Source organism: Diceros bicornis, chromosome 24 (genome assembly GCF_020826845.1).
Source record: "Diceros bicornis minor isolate mBicDic1 chromosome 24, mDicBic1.mat.cur, whole genome shotgun sequence".
In the NCBI taxonomy this organism is placed as follows: domain Eukaryota; kingdom Metazoa; phylum Chordata; class Mammalia; order Perissodactyla; family Rhinocerotidae; genus Diceros; species Diceros bicornis.
This window is the reverse complement of record NC_080763.1, coordinates 35,023,988-35,047,954: the sequence shown is the minus strand read 5'-3', so window position 1 is coordinate 35,047,954 and position 23,967 is coordinate 35,023,988. Positions and strand designations below refer to the sequence as shown.

The 23,967-nt window shown below is 36.7% G+C and overlaps 1 protein-coding gene across 15 annotated transcripts in view; it reads left to right on the top strand.

The window, feature by feature from the left end:
• Nucleotides 1-23,967, top strand: part of EML5 (EMAP like 5) — a 160,063-nt gene that overhangs the window by 86,937 nt on the left and 49,159 nt on the right. For 14 of the 15 annotated variants that reach the window (XR_009223732.1, XM_058567495.1, XM_058567494.1 and 11 more), the window contains exons 16-21: nt 201-294; nt 1,264-1,364; nt 5,948-6,150; nt 6,784-6,895; nt 7,996-8,123; nt 15,642-15,783. Coding sequence is in view for 14 of the 15 variants with exons in the window: in XM_058567495.1 (XP_058423478.1) it covers nt 201-294; nt 1,264-1,364; nt 5,948-6,150; nt 6,784-6,895; nt 7,996-8,123; nt 15,642-15,783 (780 nt within the window). In the remaining variant the exon portion in view is untranslated. The remainder of the gene's footprint in view (nt 1-200; nt 295-1,263; nt 1,365-5,947; nt 6,151-6,783; nt 6,896-7,995; nt 8,124-15,641; nt 15,784-23,967) is intronic. The other variant, XM_058567493.1, reaches the window with a different exon arrangement.

Below are 23,967 nucleotides of genomic sequence, written 5' to 3'. Positions count from 1 at the left end.
ATATATCTAGATGTGTTGAGAAACTATTTTCCCCCCGCCTTATAAAAAAATCTGATTCTTTTAATAGCTGTATGCATGTCTAACGTTTAACATTATTTTATAAAATTTTAAATATGGTGCTGTGGTTTTAGAGTGTGTACTGAATGTTTCTTATCTTCTGACATTAATGGTCAGTATATCTCTCTGATTAATTTTCATAGCGGATGGGAAACGTTTGGCCTCAGTTGGAATAGATGATGGCCATACTATTGTGCTGTGGGATTGGAAGAAAGGAGAGAAACTTTCAGTAGCAAGGTAGGGAGAAAACTTGATATCACATTGATAAAATACTGCAATTATTTTGGACTTAAAAATTTTTTAAATTAAAACAATTTTGAAATCAAGCAAATCTAACTTTTTTTTATTACTGCCATCTTTATTACCATCAAATAAATGGTATAATCATGATAAAAAGACAAACGATTTCAGGATTCAATTGTAGGTTTATCCCTTGTGAACCCACTTTTTAATGTAACTAATATGACACTGGAAAAAGCCGTTATCTAAAATCTCCATTTACAAGTAGTGGGAATTCTACTGTATGATAAGCTATTATATAGTCATTGGAAAGCATGATAAAATGCTTATATTATATATTAGAGTGAAAGAAGATACATATACACACATATATCACAAAGAAGTTATAGATTATTTTTATTTTCTCTGTTATATTTTTTATTTTCTACAATGAGCATGTATTATTTTTTAATAATAAAAAATATTAACAGTTGCTTTAAAGGAACAAATAGCCGACAGTGTGAGAGACTGTTTTTTAAATTCCTATTTCTTAAAGTAAGACATTAAAACACTTAAAGAGATGTAGATAAATGCTTTTTTCAGAGTATAAAAGATAGTTTAAGGGGAACTTTGTATTTGGAAAGGCTATAACTATAACAGAGTATTATAAAAAAAATTTCTTGAGCTTATTCACTCTGCAAATAGCATTCCCGGTACACAGTACTGTGGTAGGTGCAATAGGTGCTATCCACAAGAAGTTCCCTTTCTCACTGTTCCTATCTTTTAAGATTCTGTTGATGAGTTAATATATTAAAATAATGATGAAATAACCAATGTACAAATGCATGATTACATAGCCCAAACCTGAGAGACAAGTGGGCCAAGCATTCAGTAATGGAGTAATCAAGATAAGGGTATGGATTAGGCCAAAGATTATTACAGGAGAGATTTATCTTCAGAGTTAAAACATTTTGGTATTTATTTCAGAGGAAGTAAAGATAAGATTTTTGTTGTAAAGATGAACCCCTACGTGCCTGATAAATTAATTACAGCTGGAATTAAACACATGAAATTTTGGCGTAGAGCAGGTAAGGAAGTGCTTCTTTTTATTCCTTTGAAATTAAAGAAATTATTACTTTAAAAATGATTTAGCTAAGTGCACTGTGGTATCCTAGATTAGATCCTGGAATAGAAAAGAGACATTAGTGGAAAAACAGGTGAAATCTGAATGAAGTCTGGAGGTCAGTTAATAGTAATGTATCAAACGTGTTGGTTTCTTAGTTTTGACAGATAGTCTATAGTAGTGTAAGATGTTAACATTAGGGGAAACTGGACGAGGAGTGTATGAGAACACTCGGTGTTATCTTTGTATCTTTTATGAAAGTCTAAAATTATCCAAAATAAAAGGTTTGTTTTCTGAAAAAGTGATTCATAATTGTCTTGGTACATTTTAAACAAATGTAAGATTTATTTTATTGTCATTTATTGGCTGCATTGATGTAATATTCATATTTGCAAAAATATTTAACTTATAAGATTAATCAAGTGATGTCCAGACTCCTTTCTTCTGTTAAAGACGTGTTTTTTTAGTCTAAACTTAAAATGAAAACTTTTGTAAAAATTCTTTGTATAATCTCTATATGTATAAAATGATATAGAAATGGAATGTTATATTACTTTAGTCATTTGTAACTGTAAATCAATAACTGTGGAAGGAGTTCATATTTTTTTTAAAAAAAGTCTCTTTTCCAAATAGAATAGTATAAATTTCAGCCATGTAATATCAAAGTCTCAGCACACACAAACCTTTCAGATAAAATACATATATATAGGAAAAAGTGAAACATTTTTAGAAAATAATAGCCTCAGTGAAGACATTTCCCAAGTTCGAGTAACTTTCAAGTTGTAAACTACATAGGACACGAATCAATTTTCACACTTGGTTTTAATACTTTATCCCAAACTCATCAGATCCTAGTGTATATACATTTACAAAGTAAAAAGAAGTATTTTCAGATTTGTAATTTTCATTCCTATACATTTAAGCAAAACTTTGGGTATCTTAGTTACTTGGAATTGCAAATACCCAGCAAGTAATGCTTATTATTTCTGTCTTGAAAAAAAAAGAACTATAAATGTATTTGAAATAAGAGACTTAATATAAGTAAATAACCTTAAAATGAAAAGATTTGCAGTTGAGTAACTTTTTTCCTTAAGTTTGATTAGACATATAATAGATCTGAAACTGAACCATAAAAGGATAAATGTTAAGGCTTTGGTGTGCATTTTAACCTTCCTCACTTTTGGGGTTCTGATCCACAGGGTTCACTAGCCAAGTGGGAAATAAGTAACCACTTTATGAATCTGAATAAGCGCTGTCTCACCTCTAAATGTAGAGCTTTATGTAAACTGAGTTAAAGATGACTTAGACCTGAGGCTAAAAGGGAGCTTCTTACCTCTTATCCCAGATGTAGGCTTTGAGAATTCCAAGTTATGAATTATTAGTCTCTCCTTTAAAGAATTTGAACTCTATTCCATGGCTGGTGGGGGTGGAGAGCCATTGAAACTTTTTGGGTGCAAAGATAACATGACCTTGTGCAGTAGGAACATGTTATGCTGTGTATATCGGAAAACCCAACTATTGATTATCTAAACCAGGACAGCAGACTCTTTCTGTAAATGGACATATAGTAAATATTTTAGACTTCCCAGGCCCAGGAACAAAATCAAGAATATTATGTAGGTACTTATAGAACAAGAAAGACAACTCCTGCCCTGCCCTAGCGTGTTTGCACCCAGTTGCCGTTAACTAGAGACATTCTCTCCAAGATCAGCCTGCTGCAGCAAAGAGGACTGGCAGGTTAGGGTGGGGAAACCATGGTCAGCTTCACTCTGCCCCAGTGACACACAGATCCTAGCGTGTCCTTCTCTTTCTGGAGAGCCTTACCTTCTCAACACCCTCCTGAACTTTGATTCCACTGCTGGGTGCCCAGCAGTTGCCATTAGCAAAGTCCTTAACTTAATAGATGGTGACCAGCTCAGGCCCCGGGCAGCTGCTAATTAGCAGCCAAAAGTCAGGAAAGCAGGCTCTGGGAGTAGAGAAGGAAACAGGCGTGGCCTCTGTAGCTCGTAGTGCTAACTTGCTCCAGTGGGTACCGTACAAAAATAGTTGGTGGCAGAATTTGGCCCGCAGCCTGGAGTTTGCTGACCCTGCTCTAGATGGATAGTCTGTGCTCTAGTGAAGGCCAGTCCCTCCACTTGTGCACTAGATCTCTTCTCCTCTCACCTACTCAAGGACATCACTCCAACTCTTCTTCCCTGTCTCTCCTACATCATCAGTTTTCCCTCTCTACAGACTCTTTCCCTTCAGCGTACAAGTATGGTGTTATTTCTCTACCTTAAAACCAAACGAAAGCCCCTTCAACTCTACCCTCCGGTTGCTAATCAATTTCTCTTACTTATGTACTAAAACACCTCCAAACACTTGTTTACACTTTCAATTTGCAATTTATCTTTTTTCTCTTGAGAGAAGTCTAATATGTTTTTTTTCCTTCACCCCTCCACTTAACTGCCCTTGAGGTTCAATGACAACTCTCGCTGCTATAAGAAAAGACAATCTTCCAAATGCATTTGGAATATGACCACTTTTCATCATCTTCAATGCTACCACCCTGGTCTGTGCTACCTTTATCATTTGCCCAGAGGATTGAAATAGACTTCTCTTTTCATCCTTGCCGCTCTTCAATTTACTCTCAACCCAGAAGTCAGAATGAACCTGTTGATGAATCATATGCCAGATCTTGTCATTCCAGCTGCCCAAGTGTTTTCCATCTGACGTAGAATAAAAGTTAAATCCTTACAATGGCCTGAAATGCTGCCTTTGACCTCTCTGACCCCATCTCCCATTACTGCCTCCCTTACTTTCTTTGCTACTTTATACTGGCCTCCCTAGTTGTTCTTGAAGATGGTCACATTCCTGCATTTGGGGCCTTTGTACTTGATGCTCCCTCTGCCTGGAACGCTTTTCTTGCGTGGCTTGCTCTTGCTAGCTCCTTCAGGTCTTCAGTGAGATACTACTTTCTCAGTGAGGCCTTTCTTAACCACCCTACTTACAATGGACCCCTGTCACTTCTTATCTCCTTTTTATGCTTATGTTTTCTCCATAGCACCTCTCATCGTCTAACATACTATACATTTTACTTATTTGTCATATTTATTGACTGTCTCTCACCAGGAAGCTCCATGAAAGCAGGGAATTTTGTTATCTGTTTTGTTCATAAGTCTACCCCCAGTGCCTTAAATAGTGCCTGGCATATATAATTCTTGAATGAATGAAGGAGTTCAAGTGTAAAAATGGGCAAAAGATATCAATAGGTAGTGAATGGCAAATAAAAATAGGAAAAGATGATATAGCCCATTAATAATCAGAGAAATGCAAATTAAAACCATAATAGGGCCAGCCCGGTGGCTTAGCGGTTAAGTGCGCGTGCTACACTGCTGGCGGCCCGGGTTCGGATCCCGGGCGCACACTGACGTACTGCTTCTCTGGCCGTGCTGAGGCCACGTCCCACATACAGCAACTAGAAGGATGTGCAACTATGACATACAACTATCTGCTGGGGCTTTGGGGGAAAAATTAATTAATTAATTAATTTAAAAAAAAACATAATAAAATTTAGTTGGTATTTCACATCCCCCAGTTTGACAATACCAAGTGTTCCTGAACAGTGGGAAACAATAGAAACTCCTTTCATTATTAATGGGAATGTAAGCTGGTATATCAATTCTGGAGAACAATTTGACAACAGATGATACCTCTCATCTATGTGCTATTCCTTTTGCACGTACCCTATGGCCATTCCTAGAAATTTCTAGAGCATCTCTTGCACTTGTGTAGAATGTTTAAATATAAGAATGTTTAAAGCAGCATTGTTTTCAGTAGCAGATCTTGGAAGCAACTTAAGTGACCATTAATAGTAAAGTGAACAGACTATAATGTTTACATAATGGAATGCTATGTAGTTATGAAAATGAGTTTTCTAGAGGTACAAATCAACGTGTTTAAAACTCCATAACAAATCATTGGTGAAAAAAAGCAAGTTGCAAAAGAATACGTACAGGATGGTATTTATAGAAAATTTTAAAACATGAAAAATAATATGACGTATTACCTAAGAATTCATAAAAAGGTATTAAAATATGTATAAAGGAATGCCTGAGAATAATTAACTTCACATTCAGAATAGTAAGAGGTGAAAAGGGAGATGAGATTGGCATCATGTTTCAGTTGTTTTAGTAATTTTATGTAAGGTGATAGTGGATATACCAGTGTTAGTTGTATTGTTTTTTATACCTTTTTGTATTAAATGTCATAATAAAAATTTTAAAAAGCATCAGAAGTGCTAAGGACTAATTAAAACTGACTTAGTACATGTTTTTGTTTAGTTATGTTTTAGGCTATGGTCTAAAAGCAGCCATAGGTATGGCTGCCTAAGCCAGGCAAGGTGTTGCCCAAGTCACTGATTGAGAGACCTGTATTTTTCTTTTTAATTCTCCTTACTGTTCCATGTCTTTCTATTTAAACAACAACAAAAGTAGAAACGAAATTTTACTGCTTTATAATTTTATACATTTTGAAAGTGGTACTTTTATAATATTTTTTATGAACTAGGGGGAGGATTGATTGGAAGAAAAGGCTACATAGGCACACTGGGGAAAAATGACACAATGATGTGTGCAGTGTATGGATGGACTGAAGAGATGGCTTTTTCTGGAACATCCACAGGAGATGTGTGTATCTGGAGAGACATCTTTCTTGTAAAAACAGTTAAAGCACATGATGGGCCAGTGTTCAGTATGCATGCGTTGGAAAAAGTAAGTAACCTAAAGATATTTTAAGTTAAACATAATTTTATCATGGAGTGTAGAGCATTTTCACAAGAAAAGGAATGTTGCCTTTTTACTTAGCTGGGCCACCCAATAATAATCTGTGAGCTAGAATCTTCTTGACCTTGTTTCTTTCCTCTTTTCAAACTCCTGATCACAGAGTGAAATAGGTCTACTGTTTAAAAAAAAAAAAAAGTTAATATTTATTAATCACTATGTGTCAAAAATTGTGTAAGTGCTTTATATACTATCACTATATCCTGCGAGGTAGCTACTGTTATTATCCTCTCTTTTTAAAGGGTGGGATTATGAAGCCTCCAGGAGAATATATTTAACTTGCTGAAAGTGGTAGAGCTACCTATGGTTCCAAATTAAAAATTGTGTTTTTAAAGTCCTATCCTAAAAGTAAAATATTTAGTGTCACTGTAAATATTTTTGCAGATTCTGTGTTGATGTTTAAAAAAACATAATGGATTCTTAGGTTAACTCCTATTCTTTACAAGCTGTAACTTTTGGCTATGAATGTTCTTCTAGAGTTTTTCAATATGAGAAAGTTATTATTTTTTTAAATATTTAGTAAATATTTAGATCTTTATTGACTTGAACCTTTTGCTTTCATAGGGATTTGTAACTGGAGGAAAAGATGGTGTAGTAGCTCTTTGGGATGACTCGTTTGAAAGATGTCTCAAGACTTATGCTATAAAAAGAGCTGCTTTGGCCCCAGGATCTAAAGGTGATTTGAGATTTAATTTACTTTGTAGGAAAAAAGATTAATTGCTCATTAACATGTGTGGTCACTAAGGTGGAGCACACGGAATATATTTTTCCTTCTTTACTAGACAGGCATCAGATTTAAATGGGAGAAGCCACTTAACTGGATGCCAGAATCATTGTTGCCCTTTCAAAATCTATTCTCTGTGATGTACATGGCAAAATATTAACCAAGTGCAAGATGATTAATGTTAATTTTTAACATTTTTAATTTTCCAAAGAAAATTGCCACCTGAGCATCACATTTAGCAGCAGTCAGGAATTTGGTATCAAACTTGGTGTTTTGTTTCACCTTGGTGTTTTGTTGACCCTGCCTCTCTAGCCTTGCAGGCCCTTCTTCCCTTTACCCTTTCTCTCTGTGCATTAAGGCACGGCATCACACTCTCTCTGACCTCTGGGCCTTTCTATCTGCTATTACTTTTGCCTAGAATTTACCTTTCCTCCTCCCACCTGTCCCTTCCAATTAACTGACTATACATTCATTTTTCAAATCTCAAACATTATTTCTTCTAGGATGATTCCTTCATCTCCCCTCCCCTGGAAAAGGGTTAAATTCCCTTACTTATGCTCCTTTTTCAATATGCTCCTCACACAGGTTTTTTTTTTTTTTTCCTCAATGTATGCTCTGAGAGGTCAGGAGCTGGCTCTATCATGTTTACCAGTGTGTCTCAGAAGCCTGCCTAGGACACAGTAGACATAAATGAATTAATCTTAAGTTGAATTAAAATTACCAACCAGAATATTGTATGTGCTCTAAGAGGGGCAGGAGGTAGATGAGGAAGGGAAAATATAAGAGGAAAAGAAACAGTTGCCAGGGTGGTAGTAGGGGATCTGGGATAATATAGAATCATAGAATTGTAGTATATAGGAGATACATACTTTTGAGATTAATAAATTGAATGATTAGGAAAAATGCAGTGCATTTGTTAGAATACTTAAAATATAGGAGAAAGCAACCTTGTAATGTGATTTTCATTGTCAAAATAACATCATTGGCGATATATACATCCTTGTATTATAGTAACTTAATACCTAAAAAAAAATCTCCATTTAACATTTCAGGTCTTCTCTTGGAAGATAACCCATCTATACGTGCCATATCATTAGGACATGGTCATATTTTAGTTGGCACAAAGAATGGTGAAATATTAGAAGTGGATAAAAGTGGCCCAATAACACTTCTGGTCCAGGTAATTTTAAATGTTAATATGCTTTTTTTCTTTGCAAATGACTGATTCAATACGTAAGAGCCAGTTGGCAGTGGTGAAAAATAATGTTAAATTAATGAGGGAAATATTTGTTAATGTTAGTATGTACCAAAAAATTTAAATTTAATTATAGCTAAATGAGTAGATATCAGTAAATAAATATGCATGTTATCATGTGGAATAATTGCCAACAATTTAAGTAATTTATCACAAAACAAGAAACCAGTGGAAAGAAAAACCAGATGTAATTAATTTAACCCAGTCCATTTATTTAATATTTAATTTTATTCCTTTGAAGTATATTTGTTGTTTGTGGGCCGGCTCCAGGGCTTAGCGGTTAAGTGCATGTGCTCCACTGCTGGCAGCTCGGGTTCAGATCCCGGGCGCACACTGATGTACCGCTTCTCCGGCCATGCTGAGGCCGCGTCCCACATACAGCAACTAGAAGGATGTGAAACTATGACATACAACTATCTACTGGGGCTTTGGGGGAAAATAAATAAATAAATAAATAAAAACAAAAATAAAAATAAATAAATAAATAAATAAATAAATAATGAAGTATATTTGTTGAACCTAAGGCAGTTGTTTTTATGTGAAACTCAAATTTCTAACTTAAAAAATAAAAAATGAATGTATGCTAAAATTTTATTACTGAAAACATTTATCAGTGAAAATATGTTAAAACAAAAATCCAGAAATATAAAAATTTGTGTGGTGGAAACATAAAATGAAACAGCAGGATTAGCTGATCCTTAACATTTCCATCAGGAATGCTGTATTAATGTTTTAGATGTACATTTCTCATGTGTATTATGTTTTTCTGAAAAGTAAGAAGGGAAATAAATCAATACTATAAAACACAGCAAGTGAGATAGGATCCACACTAATGAAAAGTCGTCCTCATGCAACTCTATCTAGTAACACCAATTTTGAATAGATCTTTTACCCTGAAAAAGAATTACATTCTTTCTTAATACAAACTTATTTCTTCTCTGGTCCCCACGTCACTCCTCTTGAGACACTAAAGAGCACATGTAGATAAGAACACTGCACATACTTTAATGTTAATATAATATCCTGATGTACCAAGGAGAATTCGTAAGCAAATAACAAAACATTTTATATTAAATTAACTGTCAAACTTTGGTGTCTTACTCTTTAATTTCAGTCACATAATATTCCTTTGAAGTAAAAAAGATGATGGAGTCATAATGTTTAACATGTTTATGATCTCTTGGAAAATATTAACAGAACTACACTTTTATAGATGAATCCACAGACAGAACTATTCAAAGACACAGACAATTTCATAATTTTAAGAAAAGACTTAGAAGTCATAAATGACATCCTATCATTTTTTTATATTTATCATAGAGTTTAAGCTTTCAAATATCTACTTGTCTCCTAAACATCAGGAACAGGGCAAGGATACCTGGTCTCACTATTATTCCACTAATTATTCCAACATTGTGTGTGAGGTCTTAAGCAATCCAGTAAAAGAAAACAAAATAATAAAAGGTGTAAGTATTGGAAACAAATGGACAACGCTGTCAGTATTTGCAGATATTATAGCCCTACATCTTAAATATTCAAGAAAATAAACTGAAAGATTAATAGAACTAATTAAGGAGTCCTATAAAGTGAGTAGATGCAAAGTCAACATATAGAAATCAATAGTATTTCTATTTATTAGCAAATAAGTTAGAAAGTATGACACAAAAATAGTACAAAGAAAACTATACAATAACCAAGAATAAATACAGGCATACCTTGGAGATATTGCAGGCTCGATTTCAGACCACCACAATAAAGCAAATATCGCAATAAAGTGAGTCACACAATTTTTTGGTTTCCCAGTGCATATAAAAGTTATGTTCAAACTATACTGTAGTCTATTAAGTGTGCAGTGGCATTATGTCTAAGAAAATAATGTACATACCTTAATTTAAAAATACTTTATTGCTAAAAAAATGCTAACCATCATCTGAGCCTTCAGCAAGTAATTTTTTTGCTGGTGGAGGGTCTTGCCTTGATGTTGATGGTTGCTAACTGATCAGAGTGATAGTTGCTGAAGGTTGGGGTGGCTGTGGCAATTTTTTTAAATAAGATAAAAATTAAGTTTGCTGGATTGATTGACTCTTCCTTTCACAAATAATTTCTCTGTAGCATGCGATGCTGTTTGATAGCATTTTACCCGCAGTGGAACTTCTTTCAAAATTGGAGTCAATCCTCTCAAACCCTGCTGATGCTTTATCAACTAAGTCGATGTAATATTCTAAATCCTTTGTTGTCATATCAACAATCTTCACAGCATCTTCACCGGGAGTAAATTCCATTTCAAGAAACCACTTTCTTTACTCATCTATAAGAAGCAACTCCTCATCCATTAAAGTTTTATCATGAGATTACAGTTGCATCTTCAGGCTTCACTTCTAATTCTAGTTCTCTTGCTATTTCTACCGCATCTGCAGTTACTTCCTCTACTGAAGTCTTGAACCCCTCAAGGTCATCCATGAGGGTTGGAATCAAACTCCTGTTAATGTTGATATTTTGAGCTCTTTCCATGAATCACGAATATTCTTAATGGCATCTAGAATGGTGAATCCTTTTCAGAAGGTTTTCAATTTACTATGCCCAGATCCATCAGAGGAATCGCTACCTATGGAAGCTATAGCCAGCCTTACGAAATATATTTGTTAAATAATAAGACTTGAAAGTCAAAATGACTCCTTGATCCATGGGCTGCAGAATGGATGTTGTGTTAGCAGGCATGAAAACAACATTAATCTTGTTGTACATCTCCATCAGAGCTCTTGGGTGACCAGATGCATTGTCATTGAGCAATCATAGTTTGGAAGGAATCCTTTTTTATGAGCAGTAGGTCTCAACAGTGGGCTTACAATATTCAGTAAACCACGTTGTTAACAGATGTGCTGTTATCCAGGCTTTGTCTTTCCATTTATAGAGCACAGGCAGAATAGTAGCATAATACTTAAGGGCCCTGGGATTTTCAGAGTGGTGAATGAGCATTGGCTTCCACTTAAAGTCACCAGCTGCACTAGACCCTAATGAGACAGTCAGCCTGTCCTTTGAAGCTTTGAAGCCAGGCATTGACTTCTCCTCTCTAGCTATGAAAGTCTAGATGGCATCTTTTTCCAATATAAGGCTGTTTCATCTACATTGAAAATCTATTGTTCAGTGTAGCCACCCTCATTTAATTATCTTAGCTAGATATTCTGGATAACTTGCTGCCGTTTCTATATCAGCACTTGCTGCTTCACCCTGCACTTTTATGTTGTGGAGACAGCTTCTTTCTGTAAACCTCATGAACCAACCTCTGCTAGATTCCAACTTTTCTTCTGCAGCTTCCTTCCCTTGTGAGTCTTCATAGAATTGAAGAGAGTTAGGGCCTTGCTCTGGATTAGGCTTTGGCTTAAGGGAATGTTGTGGCTGGTTTGATCTTCCAGACCTGTGGTCTGTCCAGACCACTAAAACTTTCTCTGTATCAGCAATAAGGCTGTGTGGCTTTCTTATCACTTGTATGTTCAGTGGAGTGGCACTTTTAATTTCCTTCAGGAACTTTTCCTTTGCATTCACAACTTGGCTTACTGGTGCAAGAGGCCTAGCTTTTTGCCTGTCTCAGTTTTCTACATGCCTTCTTCACTAAGCTTAGTCATTTCTAGCTTTTGATTTAAAGAGAGACATGTGACTCTTCCTTTCACTTGAAAACTTAGAGGCTATTGTACGGTTATTAATTGGCGTAACTTCAATATGGTTGTGTCTCAGGAAATAGGGAGGCCCAAAGAGAAGGAGAGAGACAGGGGAACTGCCGGTTGGAGCACTCAGAACACACGTGACATTTATTGATTAAGTTCGCTGTCTTATGTGGGTGCAGTTTATGGCACCTCAAAACAATTACAATAATAACATCAAAGATCACTGATCACAGAGCACTATTACAAATATAATAATAATGAAAATGTTTGAGATATTGCGAGAATTACCAAAATGTGACACAGAGACACGAAGTGAGCAAATACTGTTAGAAAAATGGCACCAATAGACTTGCTTGACACAAGTCTATTGTCAAGCCACAAACCTTCAATTTTTAAAAAACACAGTATCTGCAAAGTGCAATAAGGTAAAGCATGATAAAACAAGGTATGCCTGTATAGCTAAAAATATGCAAGACTTGTGTTAAGAAAACTATAAAATTTTACTAAAGACATAGAAGAACTAAATAAACTATAAATTCAATGTGATCATAATCCAAATTTTAATGAGATTTTTCACAAAATCTGGAAAGATTTTTTAAAAATCATCTAGAAGAGGGAAAATATTCAAAAATAATCAAGAAATTTTTGAGAAAGTCTCCATTCTAGAAATAAAGATAATATAAAACTATAGTAATTAGAAGTGTGGGAAGAGCCAGCCCTGTTGACCTAGCAGTTAAAGTTCAGCACACTCTGCTTCTGCAGCCTGGGTTCGGTTCCTGGGCGCGGAACCACACCACTCATCTGTCAGTTGCCATGCTGTGGCAGCGGCTCACATAGAAGAACTAGAAGGACTTATAGCTATATACAACTATGAACTAGGGCTTTGGGGAGGAAAAAGGAGGAAGATTGGCAACAGATTTCAGCTTAGGGTGAATCTTCCCCTGCAAATAAAAAAAAAGTGTAGGAATGTATGTACACAACAGAAGTGCATTTATGTATATACAAAAAAATGTACAACAGTGTTTGTAGCAGCGGTATTCTATGGATTGGTTTGGGGAGTAGTGTCTCTTAACAATATTAAGTCTTCTGATCCTTGAACATGGGATCTCTCCGTTTATTTAGATCTTCTTTAACTTCTTTCAACAATATTTTATAATTTTCAGTGTACAAGCCTCATAGTGATTTTGTTGAATAACTGACCTCATTTATTAGTTCTAATGGATTTTTTAGGATTTTCTACGTATAAGATCAAGTCTTCTGCAAGTATAGTTTTACTTCTCCCTTTCCAATCTGGATGCCTTTATTTCTTTTTCTTGCCTAATTATCCTGGCTGGAACCTTCAGTACAATGTTGAATAGAAGTGCTGAGAGCAGACTCCTTGTCTTCTTCCTAATTTTAGGGAGGAAGCATCCAATCTCTCACCATTAAGTATGATATTCAACTGTGGATTTTTTATAGGTGCCCTTTATCTATGTTGAAGAATTACTCTTTTATTCCTAGTTTGTTGCATGTTTTTATCATGAAAAACTGTGTCCTTTGTTAAATGCTTTTTCTCTGTCTATTGAGATGATCATGTGGTTTTTATTTTTTATTCTGTTGATATGGTGTATTGCATTAATTGGTTTTCAGATTTTAAACCAACCTTGCATTCCTGGGATAAATCCCGCTTAGTTGTGGTGTATTATTCTTTTTATATGTTGTTGGAATCAGTTGGCTAGTATTTTGTTGAGGATTTTAGTATCCATATTTATAAGAGATATTGGTCTGTAGTTTTCTGGTGACATCTTTCTGGTATTGGTATCAGGGTAGTATTGGCTTCATAAAGTGATTTGAGAAGTGTTCTCTCCTCTTTCATGGTCTCTTTCTCTGACTACACCCAGCTGTTAAACTCCATTAATTGCTGGCTGATTGCTCTGTTGTTTTCAGCATTTCCCTGGAGCATAAATTGTTTCACTAATCCAATTAAATTTAGTCTCCTTAAAAGGAACAGTTCCCTAGGTTAGTGTTTGAGATTTGTTCTGACTTTAAGCAGTCTCCTCCCAGCTACGTCTGAGATTTCCCTGGTTCTCTTGGACAAACTAGCTGGTCTTCAGTTTAGCCTATATGTCCAATGAGTCTACCAGTCACCACCCAATTAGCTTTCATCACAACCTCCATTGTTTTGAGAGCACCTTTAGGCTTGAACTTTTCCACACTGCAGTAAATGAAGTCAGTCAGTTCCCTTGAGAAGAGAAGAGCTGTTTTATGGCTTTCTTCCCTTTCTAGGCAAAATCTCTGATCCAAGGCTTTGATGTTGAGGGTGAGGACAATGGAGTGCTTCTTTCTGAGTGTCCTTTGCTGTAGAAGCTGAAGACTGGGGAGGGAGGGGGAAGACTGCAGAAGCTATAGGTCTCATTGGATTGATGCTGAGGCCCCAGTATTCTCAGTGGCACTACACCCAAGGTAGAGCCTCCATTTCAGAATAGGGGGTGGGCAGAAGAAGAGAGCTCCCACCTCTCAGCAGCACTCACCAAGAATTTAGCCTCAGTAGCACATAGCTGGGGACAGGATGAGAAATGCTGACACCTGCCCCTTTTGGGGAGATATCCTTCCAACTAATGGCTGTGGGAGGAGAGAGAGAGAGAGTGAGCCCTGTGTTCTTGGTTACATCAGTCTGGTGTGGAGTTCCATGTCAGTGAGTTGAGAAGAGGGAGGAAAGAAGTGGGTCTCAGTTCAAATACGGCAGACTCTCTCTGTTCTTAATGATTAGCAGATTTTCTTGAGTAAATGTTTCTTCATTTGTTGTATTTCCTTGGAACTATTTCCAGAGACTTTAAATGGTTTTGTTCTGTTTTGTTTTTTTTTGACCGAGGAAGATTTGCCCTGAGCTAACATTCGCCACAAATCTTCCTCTTTTTTGCTGGGGAATATTAGCCCTGAGCTAACATATGTGCCAGTCTTCCTCTATTTTGTATGTGGGTCACCACCACAGCATGGCTGACGAGTGGTGTAGGTCCCCACCCGGGATCCAAACCCGTGAACCTGGGCCGCCAAAGCAGAGAGCACTGAACTTAACCACTATGCCATGGGGCCAGCCCCTAAATGTTTTTTTTTTTTAAACAGTTTTATTTATTTATTTATTTATTTTGTGAGGAAGATCAGCCCTGAGCTAACATCCATGCTAATCCTCCTCTTTTTGCTGAGGAAGACCGGCTCTAGGCTAACATCTATTGCCAATCCTCCTCCTTTTTTTTTCCCCCAAAGCCCCAGTAGATAGTTGTATGTCATAGTTGCACATCCTTCTAGTTGCTGTGTGTGGGACGCGGCCTCAGCATGGCCGGAGAAGCAGTGCGTTGGCGCGCGCCCAGGATCCAAAACCTGGGCCGCCAGTAGTGGAGCATGCGCACTTAACCGCTAAGCCATGGGGCCGACCCTAAATGGTTTTTTAAAGAGTAATTTTCACCAGTTTCACTGGTGAGCAGGTCTGTGGAGTTTCTTATTCTGTCATGCAGGAAGTCTCTCCTGTGGCAGTTATTAACATTCCAAGGCAGCCAATTCCTATTCTCTCCACCCAGTGAATGTTTTAGGGTTTTAAGCTAATTTTAATAGTAATTTGATTATATTGTAATTGTGGAGATAAAGTTGTTACAGAGGTGTTTTAAGGTGTATTCCAAAGATAAAGAGAAAACTTTTATTAGACTTATCCATTATTCATTATCATATTATTAAATGTTGTCTTTAGTTTTCTTCAAAATACACATATCTTTAGGTTAAATTGATCTGAACTGTGTTTTCTTTATAGGGACACATGGAAGGAGAGGTGTGGGGTTTGGCTACACATCCTTATCTGCCCATCTGTGCTACTGTGAGTGATGACAAAACCTTAAGAATATGGGATCTCTCTCCTAGTCATTGTATGTTGGCTGTCCGGAAACTGAAAAAGGGTAAGAGGCTCTCAGACTTGAACATAGATTAAGTTGTCACAATTTTCTAACCCTGACAAATGTAAGAAAGCAATAGTAGGTATATAAAAAAGACTTTAAATATTTATTCTATGTCCACTTGCTCATCATGCTATATGAAGAGAATTAATTATACAGTTTTTGCTTTATGGGACCCCCTATCATCATGGCTATGGGACCTCCTATGATCAAACTGAGCCAGTTTTCAACATCTTGTTGGAAGAAAGTATAGGAAGAAAACAGAAGCTAAGTTTTCTACCCTTTATGATTATGGATTATGTGTAATTCAGAATCAGAAACTAAGAAAGAAGGCCTTACCTTAAAAAGTGGTAGCAATGTTGAAACAGAACTGAGCACGTTTGTAGGAGGCAAATGAGGCTAGCCTATCAGTGTAGAGAGACGAGGGGTGCCGTTGTTGGATCAAGGCTGTTCCTGCTAACCTAGGGCAGGTGGAATATACAGAGAGCTTCAAATTCTTAGTAAAGTGGTAGAGAGTGTTATTTTATAGCATAGGGACTTTGTAGGAGGAGCTCTGGTTGAACAAGTTGGGAATTGTGACTGTAAGAAATGTGATAGAATCAGCAGATGAAGAAAAAGATTGTCTAGCTGTATTAAGAGCCAAGTTGAAGTTAGGTAAAATGAATTTGTAATTCAATCAGTTAATTTATTTTTACTTCCTTTTACTGACTTAAAAGTTACAGAATCTATTCTCTTCTTCTAGGGTCACTGTTAAATATTTAACATGTATAACTTAACTAACAGTCTGAAGTTGATCATACTCTCTGGAGACTTGAACTCCAGTCACTGTCCTTTATTTTTTAGTTATTGATGTCCAGCATTTTCATTCTCTCTCTCTCTCTCTTTTTTTTTGGCAAAAACTAGAGAGAGTTACCAAATATTATTTCAGTGGTTCTATACTTGAACTTTCAACATGAAAGGTTACAATAAGATTTCAAAACCAGTCACACCTCTGTGTACACAGAAAACCACGGTGCCAAATAGTCTTTTGTTCACAAGGCCAAGTCCTGACCTAGTTTGGAACTTACTTGGTTTTTTTTTTTTCTCCCCAAAGCCCCAGTACATAGCTGTATATCTAGTTGTAGGTCCTTCTAGTTCTTCTACGTGGGATGCCACCTCAGCATGGCTTAGTGAGCGTTGAGTAGGTCCACGCCCAGGATCCCAACCAGCGAACCCCGGGCCGCCAAAGCGGAGCAGACAAACTTAACCACTGCGCCACTGGGCCGGCCCCAGAACTTACTTGCTTTTAATACCTATCATATTTTCTTTCTTTTTTTTTAAATTGAAGTATAATTGACATATAACGTTATATTAGTTTCAGTTGTACAACATAATGATTCAATATTTGTATATATTGTGCAGTGATCACCACAATAAGTCTAGTTAATATCCATCCATACAGAGTTACAAAATTTTTTTTTCTTGTGATGAGAACTTTTAAGATCTACTCTCTTAGCAGCTTTCAAATATGCAAAACAGTATTATTAACATGGTCACCATGAGGTACATTATATCCCCATGACTTATTTATTTTATACCTGGAAGTTTGTACCTTTTGACCCCCTTCACCCATTTCACTCATTCCCAACTCCCTGCTCTGGCAACCACCAATCTGTTCTCTGTATCTATGAGCTTGATGTTGTTGGTTTTGCTTAGATTTCACGTATAAGTGAAATTATATGGTTTTTCGCTTTTTCTGTCTGACTTATTTCACTTAGCATAATGCCCTCAAAGTCCATCCATGTTGTTGCAAATGGCAAGATTTCATCCTTTTTTATGGCTATTTGAATAATATTCCATTGTATATATACACCACATTTTCTTTATCCGTTCATCGATCAATGGACACTGAGGTTGTTTCTGTATCTTGGCTATTGTAAATAATGCTGCAATGAACATAGAGGTACATATATGTTTTCAAGTTAGTGTTTTTGTTTTCTTCAGATAAATACCCAGGAGTGGAATTGTTGGATCATATGGTAGTTCTATTTTTAATTTTTTGAGGATCTCTGGGTTTTTTTTAACTACTCTTCAGTTAGACATTATTATTATTTTATGCAGTCAGTGTTTACTTAGGTTTACCTATGTATCTATACATCTCTTTGTTCACCTTTGCTTCTTGTATCTCAGACTTTTTTCTTTTGTCATTTTCCTGCTTCCTAAAATACAGTCTTAGAATTTCTTTAATAAAGATTTGTTGGAAATTCCCTCAGTTTCTCTTGTCTGAACCAGTGGCATACAAAGAACAGAGTGGTGGGAGTGGTTTATTCCAGCTGCAGAATTATTATTTATTTATTTTTTTTGTGAGGAAGATTGGCCCTGAGCTAACATCTGCCAATCCTCCTCTTTTTGCTGAGGAAGACTGGCCCTGGGCTAACATGCACGCCCATCTTGCTCTACTTTACATGGGACGCCACCACAGCATGGCTTGACAAGCTGTGCGTGGGTGCGCGCCTGGGATCCGAACTGGTGAACCCCGGGCCTCCACAGCAGAGTGTGCGCACTTAACAGCTTTCACCACTGGGCCAGCCCCTGCAGAATTATTTTATCACTGACGTTGCAGTTCTTAAAAAGCAAACTGATTTTTATTCAGTTTTATTATTATTGTTTTAAATTCTCAATAGGCAGTGTATTGCCCTTGGGGTGAACTGTTACCGCCACCCTGCCCTTGTGATGTTACTGGTCTGAAGGTGTTTGGTTTTTTTACTTTTATTCTTGAATACTAATTTAACTGCTTCTGGAATTCTTGGTTGAGAGCTATTATTCTTCTGGTTTCCACTGTTCTCTTTTACTTTGTTCTGCAGTTCTATAGTTTAATAAAATCGTGCATGTATGTGGTTTAATTTATTCTGTTTAGGATTTTATTGTGCTTCCTGAATCTGTGGATTTATTTCTTGTATCAATCCTGAAAAATTGCCTGCCAGTATTACTGGCTCCTTCTAGGACCAGATCTTTGTATTAGGTTTTAGAGAAAAGTCGTGATTCTATATTTTTAAAAATATTCTTCTATAATCACTGTTATGTTTATTTCTGTCATCATTCATTCAAGAGGAAAACAGGTGGATTTTTATATCTTCAAAGAGATATGTATGGTTTTATACTGATTGACTTAATTATAACAAAATCACAGTCATAATGGTTTAAATATTATGAAGCACAGTTATCTCTTTCAAACATTCAATAAACAAATACTATTTTCTTCAACAAATGAATATACAAGTATTATGGTCCTAAGGCTTAACATTTTATAAAAGTAAGTCATTATAGTTAATGTAGACTATTATATGAGAATTTTACCAAACAAATAATTCAATTTTATGGTAACTAGTTATAGAATAACCAGAAGTATAAATATGCAACATGAATAATGTCCCTATTCTTAATGTCTGTAAAGTAAATATTTTCTAAATATTTGCCAGCCTTTCGTGCTTTTCTGTATAATGATATAGTGGAAAGTTCTCATTAGAAACTTGTATCCCTTGGCTTTAGCTTTTAATTATAATCAAACCTGAATTCTTAACGTAGAATTTATTTTTTAATTCTATGCTATTATTCCGTGTCTTGGCTATTTTCACATTTTCTGTCTCTCTGTGCAGCTTTCTTAAAATCTTTATTCTAGTTCTTAATTCTCTTTCACATCTGCTGTTTAATCTACCCATTAGGTATTTCATTTTCGTAAGTCTCATTTTTAGAAATTGTTTTCTTTTCAAATTTGCCTTAGATTTTTTTAATAACATATTATTCCTTGCTTATGTTTTAGATTTCCTCTTTTATGTCTTTAATCCTAACTGTACATATCAGATAAAAAATACAAAATCTAGTTATCTGACATCCTTGGGGATCTGACTCTGCTGTGTCTTTCTTTCTGATGTTTTGGGGTTATTTTCCTGCCTATTCCCTTCTGGTGGTCTGTTTTCACGTGTGCTTGAAAATCTGGATTGTAAGTTCATGTTTGTTTGGGCTTTCTTTACCTGTGGGAATCCTCTGAGGTCTGAATCGAAGGTATATTCTTCCAGAGGGATTTTGTGTTTCCTTCTGCCAGGTGCCTGGGGTGCTACCATCCAGAACTACTAAAAATTGATTTCTTTAGCTTAGATTGCATAAATCATGTAATTAGTATAACTTCCAATCTAAGATCTGCATAAGCTACCCCATGTTTGTGAATTCTCAAATGTGATTTTTCCCCTCTGTCTAGAGCCAGGATATACAGGTCTGTTTCCTGAGGTCTTTATTGCTAGGCACATTCTTAAAAAGTCTGTTCTTCTCTTGAGGTATGATTGTAATACTAGAGCAAAATGATAATACAGGTATTTGGAGGTTTTTGCAAAAAAAAAAATTGCATGTAGTTAAATATCTGTATTTTACTTCTTAAGGTATTTATAAATCAAAAGAAAAGTTAGAAAGTAAAAATCAGTGAAACTAAATAACATATTTAGATACAAAATTTTTAAACATAAAAAAGTAAAAAGATAAAATTATAAAAATATAAGTATAATTATACATTATTTTAATCATTAGTAAATTGTTAAAAATTAAATACTTCATAAAATGAAGAAAGTTTCAGCATGAAAAATTGAAAATGAAATAGTTAATCTTTCTTTTTAAAGCAGTCTTAAAAAGCAAAGTTCATTAATGGTATTATCAGTGAGTAAGGTAATTAATTTTGTGCAAATTTTCCCAGATGTCCAAAAGGCCCTTACTGACTTCACTATACACTAGTCTAAGATGAAAAGATAAGTATAATCCAGTTCTAGATTTCCTCTGACTCTTTCATCATATAACACTATCTCTTGTTTGATAGCTTTGAGGACATATTTTTGAATAACTTTTTTTTATAGTGACTATAGCTCTTGTATTGATAGCAAGCTATAATGTTTATTTCAAAGAAAGCATTTCCAGTTTTCATTCTCTTTAGATTTGTGATTTATAGAAGGAAATTCTAACTCATTATTATCATGTCTAGTGTGTGTTGAATTGTGTCCCCCAAAAAGATATGTGAAAGTCCTAACCCCCGGTACCTGTGAATGTGACCATATCTGGAAATAAGAGTCTTTGCCAATGTAATCAAGTTAAGATCATACTGGATTAGGATGGGCTCTGAATCCAATGACTGGTGTCCTTATAAGAAGGCTATGTGAAGACACAGGGACACAGACACACAGGGAGAATGCAGTGTGATGACAGAGGCAGAAATTGAGATATTGTGTCCATAAGTCAAGGAGCACCAAGGATTGCTGGCAACTACCAGAAGCTAAAGAGAGGCAAGAAAGGATTCTTTCGTAGAACTTTCAGAGGGAGCACGGCCCTGCCAACACTTTGATTTCAGGCTTCTAGTCTCCAGAACTGTGAGAGAATAGATTTCTGTTGTTTTAAGCCACCCAGTTTGTGGTAATTTGTTATGGCAGCTCTAGGAAACTAATACAGTGTTCACATTCCACTTGTACAAAAAGTCTTTGAACTAGCATAAGAATTAGTCTCACAGTCGAAGCGTTGAATGCTATCTCCATAAAACTTGAGAGAAGAAAATAAAATATGCTTTATATTACCTGTGTTCAATTAAAAAATTTACTGCGGGGGCCGGCCCGGTGGCGCAAGCGGTTAAGTGCGCGCGCTCCGCTGCAGCGGCCTGGGGTTCGCTGGTTCGGATCCCGGGCGCGCACTGACGCACTGCTTGGCAAGCCATGCTGTGGCGGCGTCCCATATAAAGTGGAGGAAGATGGGCACAGATGTTAGCCCAGGGCCGTCTTCCTCAGCAAAAAAAGAGGAGGATTGGCGGATGTTAGCACAGGGCTGATCTCCTCACAAAAAAAAAAAAAAAATTTACTGCGTATATAACTCTGGATGCCTCAAGATGCTAATGATTCAGTTATCGGATTATTTTTAAACTTGGAAATAATGGTATTACTGGTATTTTGGAACTTAAAATTAACATAGAATTTGAAAACCAGTACTGTATGAATACAATGAATGTATAGGCTTTCAAGAATTCTGGTTTTATCCATGAGGCCCAGGTGCAAGACTAGTCTCCTCTGCTGTCAGAGCAGATGTGGCTTTATTTTATTACCCTATTTTTCTGCCACCTTTATCTTTTTTTGATCCCTGGGGAGTTTTTCTTAGTTTTTAATGAGCTCAGCTATGCATTTAAAAGATGCTTGTTATGTTCATCTTTGCTTAAACTCAACTTTCCACCTTCTCTATGCCTGCACCCAATCAGCTTCAGCTTTTGGTGCTGATTAAGGTTGAGTAAAACGTGCCTCTGTGATTCTGTTTCTTTGCTCTCCATTGTAGCAGAACTCCTCGAAATGGTAGAACTCACTTCTCTGTTTTCACATGACAGTTGCTTCACAAACCACTCCAGTTAGGCTTTTATTTCTCTTGGTTCATTGAACTTGCTGCTAATCTCTTGGTCAACTCTTGGTCCTCACCTTACTCACCTCACAGTAGTTTTTGACATAATTGATCATTCCTTCTTTTCTGAAATCCTTTTTTCACTTGGCTCTGGAACCCATGCATGTCTTTTGTTTTCCCCCTCTACTGGCTTCTTTTTTTCTTTTCCCTTTGCTGGCTCTGCCTCTTCTTCTTGCTCTCTACATATAGAAATGCTTTAGGGTTCTCTCCCTGGCCTTCCTTTTTGCGTATGTACACTCGTACTTTAGGTGATTATGTCAGTCACTGTCCAGTCAGAAGATAGAGAGTATACTAGTCATTTTAACAGGGAAAATTTAATAAAAAGAATTGTTAACCAGTAAAACCTGGTTACCTGCTGAGGCGGCTATAGAAGTAGCCACCATAGAAAGCAGCTGCTAGCCCTCCCTAGCTGAGAGAAAGTGAAGAAAGAAAGAACTTAAAGGAGATTCAGACCTGTTTGGAAAAGGTCTGGCTGCCATCGGAACACTCAGTCTGTCAGTGGTGAAGAAGCTTGCCAGAGGCTGCAGGCCTCAGTGGAACAGTGAGAGGGGTCACTGGGTGAAGGAAGAGTTTGCCAGAGGCTGCAGGCCAGAGCTGAATGGCAGGACCACTGCTTGGAGAAGAACTTAACCAGGGCAAAGGTTGTCGAACTGTGACGGCTGCTGCTGTGTGGGTGGAGCATCTTGCTGGAGGCTGCAAATCACAGCTGAACCATTAGGGCCATTGCTATGATGGTGGGAAAACTTGCTAGAGGACTCAGTGGGGGCTGCCACTGTGGGGAGTGCAGCCCTGCCCCCTGCATGCCAGTGCCTTGCCTCTGTAGGTAAAATCAAGCGCTGGAAAAAGGAAGGAGAGTCCCTTTCTCCTGCTTTGGACTTGTAGTATCTCTCCAGCACCCTCGATTGGCAAATCTTAGTATCAGTCCGCTGGCAAAAGTGAAAAATCTTCTACAAGGCCCAAAGGATAGTAGATTTGGAACTGAGAGGCAATAAATTAATAACTGGCACAAACTACCCATTTGTCTAATCAGCATCCATATTCATCTTTTTACACATATTTGAGGTTCGATATAACCACACACCTAACCTTATGTTTATATTCTACCCAAAAAGGTTTTACCCAAAGAGATGCAGCTACGCTTGGTACAGGTGAAGTAGTTCTCACCCTCTACCCAAAAAGAGAAGACACAATCCCAACAGTCGTTGTATCCATTGCTAACTATATTAATTACTCTCCAATTCAGTCACAGTCTTACTGAATATTCTGTTACCTTAAGACTAAATTATGAAGTTAACCTCCAACAAACTTGTATAAAATATTAAGGAGAAAAAGAGAGAAGTACATAGTTTATATATACACATTACAAGCATTTACCTGTAGGCCATCGTTTCTCTAACTGGTTATAGGCTGTGGTTGATATCTGTGACTTCCTGTCTTGAATGGGAATGGAACTACCCATTCCATACTTTCTTTGCCTTTAGTCAGAACCTCAGGTGATTGGTGTTACTTAACTCACGGGGTGACCCAAACCTTCATTACTGAATGATGTGAAATCTCAATATCTCTGTCTGTTTTTTTTCCTTGTTGCTGTTGTTTTGCATTAAGCTTTACCATTGGTCATGGAGGGACTAAGAGGCATCCCAGTGAATCCCCTGGGTTCCAAATAGTCCCCTATGCCCTAATTGTGTAGCAGTAACTCAATTTCCCCCCTTGTAATCAGGATCCATCACTCCAGCCAGA